The following is a 12,648-nucleotide window of genomic DNA, read 5'->3' on the forward strand; positions in this document are numbered from 1 at the left end:
CTTTACGTCCCGGGGCCTCCGTTTCCTCCATCTGTGAAATGGAAAGATGTGTCTGCTGTTCTCTTCCTCATCACTTTTTCCCTCTTGTGACCACTCTCTTCTTCCTCTATAGCTGATAGATTTTCCCTGCCCCCACTCTGAGTAGCAGCTCTGGCTTCTTTGGTGATATCTTCTGAGGGAGAATCTCAGCCTCATTTTCCATGTGCTCTAGGCTGTGACTATCCACACACGTCTCCTTGTGTGTGTCCTGCCTCCACTTCTGTCTCATATTGCATCAAACCACACTTCGTTCCCACACCCTTCTCCCCTTCCCAGCTGCCCTACTTCCAGACCCACCTACCGTGCTGAGCGAGTGGAACACTCTTTCTGACTCCTGGGTTCCGTTTGGGATCCCCCTTGTTTCTTTTCTCCTTCACTCCTCATGTTCAGTCAAGGTGAGGATGTGTTATCTGCCCGATTGCTTGGAGCAGGACTATGTCTACCTCTTTATATCCTCCGGGCCTAGCACAGGGTCTTACTCTAGTAGGTGCACAGCTAATGTCTATTACTATAATGTTTGCTTACCAATCCGGTCTTCAGAGTACTAGGCAGGCTTTTTTTTTTAAAGTGTTATGAAAAAATTTCCAATATACACAAAATTGAGAGAATGGTGTACCTTTTACCCACATTCAGCAAATGTCCAGATGTACCATGCTTGCTTTGTCTTCCCTCCTTCCTTTTCCTAATGAAGTGTTTTAGAGCAACTCCTAGACGTGATGTCATTTCAATCCTACATCAAGTATACACTTCTGAAAAATAAGGACTTTTCTTATAATGACATTGTCAGCACACCCAACAAAATTATGATTAATTATTCAGTATAATCTAAAACCTAGGCCATATACAGATTTCTCTAATTGCCTCAAAATATACATTTATAGTTGATTTAAGATCGAAAAGGATTTATACACTTCATGTAGTTAAGTCTTTTAAGTTTCTTTTTCATCATTCTTTTTGCTTTTTAAAAGTTTCTTCATATCATTGATTTGTTAAAGAAAGTGGGTCAGTTCTGTAAAACGTGCCCCTTTATAGATGTGTCTGTTTAATTCCTTGTAGTGCCATTTAAGTTATTCTTCAGTTCCTCCTGTTGGAGGTGTTCCCTAAAGGCGTGATTAGATTCAGATTCAGTTCAACGTTTTTTGGAAGATAAAGAATGTGAGAAACAGGGTGTACCTGGGGCTTCTCTGAGAGCCTTGGCCTGCAGTTTCCTTGTGTACCTATAGAGCTTTCCTCTGACCCCAAAGGCTGTAGGGGACGGTGACATTGGCCTAGTTTTAAACCTCTTTCAAAGCAAACTAAGCAGGACTTTATATTCTCTCTCTCAGCAGCAAGTAGTAGGGACCGCTTACTTTTCTGAGATGGCTTTCCTTGTCTCCACAGTGTTTTCCTGAATCCGGATCTGTCCACCACGTTACCTCCTATGCCTGACCCTACTGAGCAATTATCAGAGAAAACCCCATCAGAAGAGTATTTGCCCCAGGCTGCTTCTTACCCGCTAAGGACAAGGCATGTCATCAAGCATGCCCTCCGTTCCTCAGGTGAGGGGCAGCTCTGCACAGCCAGGAAGGCCCTGGCCAAGAAGGGAGCCTCACCCCCAGGCACCAGCCTCACCAAGAGCTCTGAGTCTGCCATTGTCCAGGAAGCAGAGAGCGTGGGTAAGCAGCCCTGTCGGGTGGTGGCCCAGAGATTAGCATCTCTGGGCCAGTCAGCTAACAAGCTAAAGCCATGGGATGAGCCAGAGGTCCTCACCCCTTCCACCCGGAACAGGAGGGCTAAGGCCACGCACTAGTGGGGTGGGGAAAAGAAGGGAACATTGGGCCCCCCGAGGCTGCTAAGGGAGCCAGTTGCAGTTCCTCACATCCCCATGGATCCAACAGACAGCTGGGTGTGGGAAGGCGGCCAAGACTTTCTGGGCGGAATCCACACCACCCTCTCCAAGTGGAGGGTCCTGGCAGCTAGGGTCAAAAAGTCCTCTCGCTTTGCTTCACGGCAGCCCTTTGAAGAGGCAGCATAGTCAAGGGACCCAGACACCATGGCCTCACTCACAGATTCCAGCCCTGTAATGGATCTTGGAAGAGAAAAAGGGTGGTGATTTATCTGACGCAGATAGCGGTCACTCAGTAGATTCTCTCTCCTGTGTCTGTGCCAAAGCCCTGCCGGCACCACTGAAGCTGGAGGAGCCCCAGGGGAAGCAGCGGGATCTCCCGGAGCCAGATGACTCCGAAAGTGACGACAGCCAAATATCTGAGGACTCGCTGGCCGAGAAGGGGTACCAAAGCCCGCGGGACAGCCCAGGGCACAGTTATCTCACCAATGGCCACGGCTGCTTCAGGGCCAGAGCTCGAGCCTCTGTGAGGGGCTTCACCACGTCCTCAGGCAGTCGACTATTCACCCAGACTCACAGGAGCTTTTCCCTCGACAGCCTGATTGACGCTGAGGAAGAACTGGGGGACCACCAGCAAGAAGGGCCTTTCTTCGGTTCAGCTGACGAGATGCCCACGGAGACTTTCTGGCGCCTGCAGAGCTCCAGTCTGCCCGCAGGGGACCAGGAGGCAGTGTGCCAGCTTGGTCCCATGAGCCACAGAGCAGGAGTCAGGCTGGGTGCTGTCCTGCCGGTGAGCAGCTCATTTTACTTGGCGCCCCAGCCCCCCTGTGAGCAGCCTGAGTTGGCGGTGGAGGCAGAACAAGCCAACACTCTCCAAGACGTGCAGGTTTCAAGAGGGAGCCCTCTGGTGTCCGTGGATTCCTGGTTCTCCTGTGACTCCAAGATCAATCCCAGCAGCCCCCCACGTTCTTTATGTCCAAGTCCTGATGTCCAGAATGTTCAGCCCTGCAGTTGGGAGAGGCCTGGATACTGGCACAATATGGAAGAACTAAAGTCATCAGGTACAGAAACAGTCCTGCCCTACAACTCTGAACTGCCCCCAGGCAGTGCTGAGCTGCCCTGCAGTGTCAGAAATGTGTACACTGTCCCTATTTCTGATACAACGAGGGTGTCCTTCTGGGGTTCCTGCAGGCTTCTTCAGCCAGGAGCCGATGGTGCCTTTCAGCCCAGAGGGGTCCCTGACACGGTCCAGCAGGACGTCTCTGAAGCACCTAACTCTAGTGTGTCAAGCTTGTTGGCTGCCTCTGCCACCTCATTCACTTATGTTGGCAGCGCCTGTGAGAGAGACTGGGCTGCCCTTCAGCAAAAGTACCTCCTTGAACTGTCTCATCCTGTTTTGGAGGCCACAGGCGTGCCCAGGCCAGCTTTCCCCTCCCTCGAGGGAGACTCTGGTTCCCTGACTCAAGCTTCTGGCAGGGAAGGGGATGCTCTATTGCCAATTGGTCCTGGGGTATCTAGCAGCCCGGATTTCAACAACTTTCCTATCCATCTGTCCAAAATTAGGCGTTTGAGAGCTGAGAGAGAACAGGACAGTCTGAGTGTCGAGCTAGAAGGTACTTCAGATTTCTTTACAATTAGTGAGAAAGAGGTGAGTCGTAGTGGAACTTATTCAGCAGACATAGAATCATCGACTTCTGGAACTACAAATGCACAGGTCTCCGCAGCAGAGAACCAGACAGCACATCCCGTGATGGAAGCACGGGGAGTCAAAGAGAGCAGCTTGGAAGAGTCACCTCAGAGTAGTGAGAAACTTGGACACATGGCGTCCTCTGAGGAATGTTTCGTCATGAGGAACCCTTGTCACCATATCGTCACCATAGCCACCAAAGACCCCCAGTGGCCCCGAGGCTGGGCTCCTTTGAGGAAGAATAGTGCAGGCCCAGCGGGGCAATTAGGTCAGGACAGCCACCGCCCCCCACAGGAAGAGAAGGCAGACTCTCAGGAGAGCTCCAAGGAAATGAGTGGAAGACACAACAAGCTTTCCTTTGCCTTTCCTTCAGGTCCAGAGCTGTACCTCCACTCTGCTCCCTGGAATCCACTCCCATCTTCCCTGCAGCCACCTCCCTTGGAAACATTCTATGTGACCAAAAGCCGAGATGCCTTCACAGAAACTGCCTTGGAAATCCCGGCTTGCAGGGAAGCAAAGGTGCCCTCCCCACCCCCCAGGGACGTGTGGGGCTTTGGACATGAGCACCAAGTCCTCCAAAATGTGTATGTGAAGAATGAATTGCCAGTACTGTTACAAAGCCAGAATTCCAAGATTGTGTCATCTCAGCAGGTCACAGCAGAGAGGCCAGTTGATCTGAACACCAAGGAAGTGAGTAGAGAAAAAGGGAAATGCCTTGGAAACAATGAAGAAGAAAGCCATAATTCAGTTTATTTTTTTGTCACTCAGAACAGACATTTTCTTCCATCTACCAGCATAAAAGTATGTGAGTTTGAAAATCAAGTTGGAATTTTAAATAAACATAGTCTTCCAACACTCGGGCAGGGAGAAAAGGCTACTGTACAATCCTACTGCAGTGTTTCCTCGGACAGTTCTGGGTCAAGGCAGCCTCTCCTGGTGTGTGAATCTGAGACGGGTGGGGAGGAAGAGCAGGGTCAGGATGCAGTCCTCAGACAGACCCAGGCCTTTGACACGAAGACACAGTTTCCTTCTCGGGTCAGCTCTGATTTCATCTATAAAACCATCAATTTAGGCCTTGACAAGGACAAGATAGGGGAAGCTGCTCTTTCTTTGAAGTCCAGATCAGTACATCATAGAGTAAGTAGCCCAGAGACAGTGGCCCGGGATGAGAGTCCAACCCACAAGAGGGAAAGGGGGAATGAAATCAGGGTTCTTGGAAGAGTGGTGCATCCCAAAGATGGCTCAGAAGAGTTTCAGCTTCTACAGGCAGAATCTACATATGAAAGATTCCAGTCTTCACGCTCTCAGGAAAGAAACCTCGGTGAATGCAAGGTCCCGGGAAAGACACAAGGAACGTTAAACCCCAAAGAAGAACCTCCTGGAAAGAAATGGAATAAAAGAATTAATAATGCTGCTGAGATGGCCAGGCTAATTAGGAGTGTAATGCAGCTGGAAAATGGAATCTTGGAAATTGAATCCAAACAGAGTAAACAGCTATATGCTTCCCACACACCAGGAGTCAGTAAGGAGTTTATGTTCCAGGACCAGAAGGACCAGGAGATGGCTGACCATGTGCTGAGGCAGGGCAGCTTTAGAAACCACCTGTCCTTCAAGGATCAGCCATCTTCTCCAAAACAGACAGATGATGCTGTCTTTAGGGATGGGGAAGCTAGAGAAATGGAAGTTAACAGTAGCATTGACCCCCGGGTACACGACGTCAGATTTGTGAGAGGGCGCGCCTACCCGGCTGTATTAGGTAGAGCCGCCAGGGACACTGGTGATTGTTTAGGGAAATGTACAGTTTGCAGAGAATGCACCAACACTTCTGCTCATCCAAGGACAATGAAAGCTTCAGCTGGAACTCTGCCGTTGCAGCCCAGGCCTGAGAGGACTTCTGCAGAGGGCGAGCTGGGGAATGCAGCACCCCCCAGACGGCAGCCTCGTGGCTTGGGAAGTCTTAAGGAGCTGGAGGCTGTGAAGGGTTTTCAGGAAAGCCATCTTGCCAAACACATACGTAATTCTAAGCAAGCGGAGCCAAAAGGTCAAGGCAGAGTTGAAGAAACAGCTGTGCAACGAGGGAGCCTACAGGAGAAAAACAAAGTGGTCTTGTCGACTCAGCAACTCCCTGGTCTGTGCCAGCATTGTGTGCGCACATTTTTCAGCCAAGAGACCGGCCTGTTGCCGAGCCAGCCAGACTCCTGTATGGCTCCTCACCAAGACCTGAGTAATGCCTTGCCCTTGAATTCAACACAGCTGCCAAGAAGCTGTCTTTATGCACCTGATACCGTAGGCATCCCTTCTGTGGACTATGTGCTGGATCCCACCGTGTTGAAAATGCCCACCAGCCCCTTGGTAACTGGAGTGGGGCGTCAGGGCCAGGGTGGAGAGCCTGGGCGTCACAGTCCGCAGGGAGGTGATAGATGGGGCTCCTCCAGGACGCACCCTGAATGGTGGGGGTCTGTGACATCCATGACCGTGGGATCTCGTGGTTCATCCAGTGCACCAGGGAGCATTCCCCTGGGGGCAGAGGGCAGGAGGTCAGTAAGCACCAGTCCCCAAGACCACGGAGGGAGCCTCAGAAGGACCTTGAAGGGCTTGGGTAGCAAGGTGGGTTCTCCTGAGGCCAAGGCAGCTGTACCAAAAGGGCCAGACAAAGCCAGTTCCCTGAACAGGGCCTCTAGCCCCCTTGAAAGGAGGGCCAGCTGCCCCTTAGAAGAGGCGGACAGCCGAGGCAGGGACGTGAGGCAGAAGGCAGAGAAGGAGGCTGAGGACCTCAGTCCTGCTAGTAGTGGTGCTTTCTCAGCACCTGTGTCCCTACCAGGGGTGCCTCAGGCGGAGCCCTCTGCCCATCCACCCATGTGCCTGGCTGAGCTGGAGGAGACAGGACAGGCAGAGGCCCAGGGGAAGCAGCTTCACAACGTGGTGGCTGGGGGCACAGTCCTTCCCTACGGTGAGACTTTATTAGAACCTGGATGTTCTTCAAGGGGCCCTGGCAGGCCTCATTGTCCACAAATGGGCCAGTCACTGTCAGACAGGACCAGAAATGAGAGTGAAGCACAGGGATTCCATGCGGCATCTCTCTCTGCTGAACCAGGACACCTGTCAGTGGATGAGAGGACATCTGTCCTTTGGGCCACAGCCCCCTCTGCAGACAGCTGTCACTCTCTGCCCAACACTGACGCTAACACAGAGCCACGGCCTCCCTCACGGACTTGCCCCCACGCTGACCCTGCTCCAGGTAAAAGCCGTTGCACCGGAAAACCGAGACATTTCCTGGGAGCAGGTGAACATTTTGTGTGTCACGCTAGCTCTTCTGAAATCATAGAGAAAGAGAGAGAAGCAACCAGAACACCTTCCTCTGCTACCGCTTTGAGCTCAGGCAGTCTTCCTGCTTCAGCAGCCGTGGAGCAGGACAGGAGGGTAGTAGCGGAGGAGGCAGGGGCTGCCTCATCTTCTCAGGCCCCTTCTGATTCTGATGATGCTGGAGGGAGTCCACGTGGGCGAGGCCCGCTCGCTGCCTGGGAGGCCGCGGAGGGCCTGCCCCTTGGCCATCAGGAGAGCAGCCCAGCCCACCAAGAACCTGGGACTCTGGGCAACATGTGGGGAGGAGGTTCTGGTAACTTGCTAGCGGCTGCGAAGGGAGGAAAAACAACCAGTTTTGAAAGTCACCCTGTGATCTGTGATGTTCAGAATTCTGCTATTCTCTCAGGGCCTAATCAAGACCAGGGCCAATGCCTTGAGGCTTTCGCTGGCTTAGAAGAAGGGAAGGCAAGTCCCAAACGGGATACCGTGCTGCCTGGAGCCCTGAGAGGGATTGAACCGGAAGCTCCCTTGCAGCAGCCTGTGAAGCGGGAAGGGAGTGTCGGCTCTGGGCCGGCAGAAGCCTGCAGGGCCAGCGACAAAGGTCCTAGGCCAACTCTGTTGCCAGATCAGAGACCCGGGGGAGTCAGGGAGGAGGCGCCATGCAGATGCCTGCAGGAAACTTCAGATTGTGGTGTCTTCTCAGGGAGCACTGAAGGCAGCAGGACCCTCAGCACGTCTGGGGGTCAAGAAGACAGCAGATCTCGTCCTTGCCAGCAACTGTGCAACCCTCAACCCGTTGCTTCCGGGGCCCATGCCTCCCCGTCCTCCACTTCACTGTGTTACAGAGATGGTGACCTGGGCAAGGGGGCTTCCGAGGCCACCCCACACACTCACCACCTACCCTGCATGGTTCCCTCCAGGGCCTGGGGAATGGAGAGAGGAGAGGGCCATTGCAGGGAACCTGATGTGCTCTTGGCACATGGCCTTGAGCCCAATGGCATTGACGTGGAGTTGGGGCCAGCAGATGGCAGCACTCCAAAGCCCTCCGCGGCTGCTACTCTCCTGCCTCAGGCTCAGGGCTGCAGCTCCCCTTCCGCCCCTGACGCGAGGACAAGTCCCCTCAGCCCCTCGGTTGTTGATGGAAGCTCCAAGTCAGTAGGGGCTCCTGAGAAAAAGGCTTCCGAGAAGAAAGTCAGCACTGAGCTTGAGGCTCTGCCTTTCTGCGCAGACAAGTGCTCTGAGCCACCTGGGAGGTTTCCAGACAGCTCTGCTGGTGGCCAGAGTGCACAGAGCTCTCACCCCAAGCCAGAACCACCTGCAACAGTTGGGGGACCACACAGCCTGAATTTAAGTGAGAGTGAGCTGCTGGCAGGACCACAACATGGATGCTTGGGAAATGCCATCAAATGCCTTCCAGAAAAGCCACAACGTTCCTCTGAGTCCAGAGATCACAGTGGCTTGGATCCCCAAGCCAAATTCATAGCACAGTTAAAGTACATCTCCAGTTCCCAGGCTGACAGTCTCTGGGAGGAGGAAGAGCAGCAGAGAGACCAGGCTTCAGGTGGCCGAGAAGACCCTGCCCGGGGCAGGAGCCCCACATGTGCTGACGAAGGTGGCTTGGACAGCTGTCAGATTAGAGGTGCAGGCAGAGAGGGCGTGGCAGTGGCCAGGCCCCCTGCAGGCTTCGGAGGCTCAGCCACTGTCCCCTTGGGGAAACGTGGAGCACGCTGGAGCCCCAAGCAGTCCTCTTCTGGCGGGGAGCAGCGGGCGCCCCACCACCGGGGCTCACTTCCCGCGATTGCAGTCTTCTCTGGCCACAGACACTTTAGACCACGGTTCTCTGTGGTCAGCTCTTCCCGGTCTCTTCAGGAGCTGAATTTGAGCATGGAGCCCCCTTCCCCAACAGATGAGGATATACAGGAGACTAGCAGATTGTGGACCCCACATCCCAGGGGCTCTTCCTCAGGAAAGTCTGCAGCAGGAATGTCTCTGAAAGCTGAGGGCTGTGATCAGGCAGCCTCTTCTGACTTGGACAGTATCACTGCTGATCCCAGGCCCCTGCCACCTGCACCCCCTCCTTACCCAGCGACTTCAGCTCTCTCATGTATGCCAACCCCCAATCTCACGGCCGTCCATCCATCTGGTACTCGGGAGCAGGCCCAGCCAGGAAAGCCGGAGAGACTGGGAGGCCAGGCCAGGCCAGAGGAGCAGCACTCTGAGGCGGGTGGAGGAGCCCTGCTCTTCAGCTCCAGTGACATCAATCCCTGCATCCTGCCCTTGCGTCCTGAGGGGCCTGCGCGCATTGGCTGGAAGCAGTATGTGTTTGGCAGTGCAGTTGATGTCTCCCATGGCCCCACATCCCAGGGCCTGACACCATCAAACGTAGCCCAGTGTTCCAGCAAGGACGACAGCCTAGATGACCAGAACTCCCCATTCCACTCCCACCTCAGCACCTTGGCCACCGCCTGGGGCCTGTCGAGCCCACGCAGCTGCATTGAAAATGCCCAAGGTTCACTGGAGGCCTGGCAAGTATGGGGTTCCTCGTTTGCGCCGGGGAACCCCCACATACTGATCAGCTCTGAAAGGGCAGCCCCCACTAAGGGTCCTGATGAGAGAGTCGGGCTCCCAGGCACCCCTGATGAAGCAGGCTGTCTGAGGAGGGAGCCTCCCTTGGCTAAAGGAAATGCTGCAGGTCCAGTGGATGAGATTATGCTACTATATCCATCAGAGGTGGGCGGCCCTGTGGGTCAGTCCAGGATGAACACCTTGGAGCAGGGCACACAGACCCTGGGCTGCAGTTCCCGCTGGAGCTACACTGACCTCTCCTCTGCTCAGTCGGATCTGGCCTCCTGGGCCAGCATGCACAACCTCTCTCTCCACCTCGCGCAGCTCTTGCACAGCACTTCGGAGCTGCTGGGGAGTCTCTCCCAGCCAAGTGTGGCCCAAAAGGAGTGGAATGCCAAGAGGGAGACCCCAGGTGCGGTGCCCCAGGCCCTGAGGATGAACAGCTGTACTCAGACCACCATGGATGAGGGCATCCAGACCGACCTGGCGTCACCATCTCTGTACCTCCAGGCCTCAGAGGCCAACCCTCAGAAGGTCCATGTGGTCCATGAAGGCCTGGGCTCAGAACTCTCCATCACGTCTCAGGAAAAGGGACATGTCCCAGGGACACTTAAGAAGAGAGAGGCAGATGAGACAGCACAGAAAATAACAGAGCTCCTGGGTCTTCAGGAAGAAAGCACCCTCTGCAGGCCCTGGAGCGCCCCCATACCCTCATCCCACTTGAGTTTTCAGAAAGTCCCCTTTGGGCAGAACCTGCCTTCTCTGAGCTCTCAGGCTTCTTTGGATGCCCCCCTGCCTTCCAGCTCCCAGCCAGAGGAACACTCCTGCCTGGCCGTCGGCAGCCCCGGCGCATCTGCCTCCCCAGGGTCCTGCCCCCACTCTGCGGAGTCTGTTGGGGAGCCCAGGGTGCAGAAGGGGCAGGGGCCCACGCGTGCCTTGCTGGTGGACAGGGCCTCCTCCCCAATCCTCACCCTTAGTGCCAGCACCCAAGGGTCGGGCTCCCCCCCAGGTGCTCTGTCTCTCTCAGCCCCCTCAGCTCATTCCCTTGAAGGCTGCCAGAAGCTCGTCTCCAGCCCCAGCCTTCCCCTGTGCCCCCCCAGGCCTGCAGTGGGTAACTATTCTCAAACCACTGATGAGGCAGGTGGCTCCCAGAGAGCAGGGGCTCCGTGTGGGGATGGTAGGCGTCCCTCAGAAGGAGCTGACCTCAGGTCTTTCCCTGGGGTGAGCTCCCGAGGCAGCCTGCCGCAGAGCGCAGAATTCCAAGTCTGCTTTGTGGCGCAGCCCCCACAGCAGCGTCCGCCCAGGACCAGCGCTGGGGTCCAAAGCGGACTGCTGCCCCCACCACCGAGGAGCAGGAGCCAGAGGCTGGCCGATGTCTTTGTGCCTGGGGACACGGACCCCCTAGGGTGTGGGCCACGGAGCAGCCAGGGGCTGAGTCGAGGGCAGAGCAGGACAGAGACAGGGGCTGACATCTCAGCATCCCCAGTGGAGCCACAGCCTGCTCTGAACGCTTCCTCTTCGTGGGAAGGCTTCCAGCACCGCAGCCCCTGCCCTTTCTCTGAGTTGATGGACAGCCCAGGGCTCCAGGGTTGCATCTTGGGCCAGAAGGAGGCCTGCCTGCCTGAGGGACCACCGCACCCCAGTTCCCAGATGTGCATGGCCCCTGAGCCTCTGCATCACGGTCTGAGGGACCTCCCGGTGCATAACAAATTTAGCAGCTGGTGTGGGGTTCAGGATGGCTCTCCTTGGGGGCTGGGTGTGATGGATTTGCTGGGGACCAGATGTGATCGCAGCTCTAAAGAGCAAGGACAGAGGCCCCCACAACCTCCTGAGGACCAGGGCCAGGTGCCTGAGTGGTGCTGGAGGGAGCAGATCCCCCTGCAAGTTGGGGCCCAGAACCTCTCCCTCAGCGTGGAACTCACAGAAGCAAAACTGCACCACGGCTTCGGGGAGGCAGACGCCCTGCTGCAGGTGCTGCAGAGCGGGACCGGGGAGGCGCTTGCCGCTGAGGAGGAGGAGCGCTATGTCGGGTAAGGACCCAGCCCGGAGTGGGAGGTAAGGGCTGGGTGGAGGGGAGAGAGAACGGAGAAGGCCAACAGCCAGCTATTCCTTCCCCAACCCCGCTCAACTCTGGGATCTTCCAGGGGTCAGAGAGAGGTCTTAAGATGGAGAATGGCATTCAGGGGCAGCTTCAGTGACTCAGTCACGTTCTGTCTCAGCCCAAAACACACCGCAGAGAACCTCCGGAGGGAGCGGGCTGAGCGACTTCAAAACTTCCGCCGGACTCGAAGCCTCAGCCCCCAGAAACAACTGAGCTTCCCTTCCAACCGGGATCTCCCTACCCGAGACTTTGACCTGCCCAGCAGGCGACGAGAATACCTGCAGCAGCTGAGGAAGGATGTTGTGGAGACCACCAGGTGCGGTGGACCCAGAATCCTGTGGGGAGCAGGCTCTGTGGCGGTCGAGAGCGTGTGGGGAACAGGGCCTGGATTTTAGCATCCTGGACACCGGAGGCTGCAGCTTTCTTTGCCAGGAGCGATTTCAGGAGTGGGTCCTACATGCCTGTGACAGTCAGAGGCGGCTGTGGAGACGGGTGTGGGAGGGAGCAGCGGAGGGGGTGGGGTGGATAGAGGGGCCGTGACGTGCTATGTAAGACTGCAGAACTGAGCCTCAGGGTGTTTGTGAAACCAAACCTGAGCACCCTGTGGTCCTTCAAGAAGCTGGCGTTGAGCAGGCCTGGGCCATCGCCCACTCACCATGTTAGATGGCCTCTCTCCACCCCTCTGGTTTTCCCCAGGAGCCCAGGGTCAGCATCAAGGTCTTCTCACCCACCCTCTGACATAGAGCTGATGCTACAAGAATACCAGCGGGCCCGTGAGGAGGCCAAGATGGAGATTGCCCAGGCCCGGGACCGACTGCGGGAGCGGACTGAACAGGAAAAGCTGAGAATCCACCAGCAGATCGTCTCCCAGCTGCTGCGGGTGGGGAGTGGGGCAAGCCTCTGATTTCAGGGTGGGCTCGGAGCCTGGGGCAGAACTCAGACTGGGCCAGCCATCACCAGGGCTGCCTCTGAGTCTTGGAAGGTAGAATATGGAGGAGGGCGTTGGGCCCCTGGTGCCAGCTCAAAGCGGCTTCACTCCCTGTTTACACGACATCCTCATCAGACCAGCTCCTGTCCCTGGGCCAGTCTGGGAGGAGACAGCTTGGGTATATAGTTGGGGTGGGGATG

At 55.8% G+C, this 12,648-nt stretch overlaps 1 protein-coding gene across 1 annotated transcript in view; it reads left to right on the top strand.

Moving 5' to 3' along the window:
• Positions 1-12,648, top strand: part of STARD9 (StAR related lipid transfer domain containing 9) — a 127,921-nt gene that overhangs the window by 93,181 nt on the left and 22,092 nt on the right. The window contains 7 exon segments of the mRNA XM_057723627.1: positions 1,420-1,814; positions 1,817-1,906; positions 1,909-1,977; positions 1,980-2,119; positions 2,121-11,449; positions 11,639-11,836; positions 12,217-12,400. Of these exon segments, the coding sequence (XP_057579610.1) occupies positions 1,420-1,814; positions 1,817-1,906; positions 1,909-1,977; positions 1,980-2,119; positions 2,121-11,449; positions 11,639-11,836; positions 12,217-12,400 (10,405 nt within the window).

Source organism: Hippopotamus amphibius, chromosome 2 (genome assembly GCF_030028045.1).
Source record: "Hippopotamus amphibius kiboko isolate mHipAmp2 chromosome 2, mHipAmp2.hap2, whole genome shotgun sequence".
Classification (NCBI taxonomy): domain Eukaryota; kingdom Metazoa; phylum Chordata; class Mammalia; order Artiodactyla; family Hippopotamidae; genus Hippopotamus; species Hippopotamus amphibius.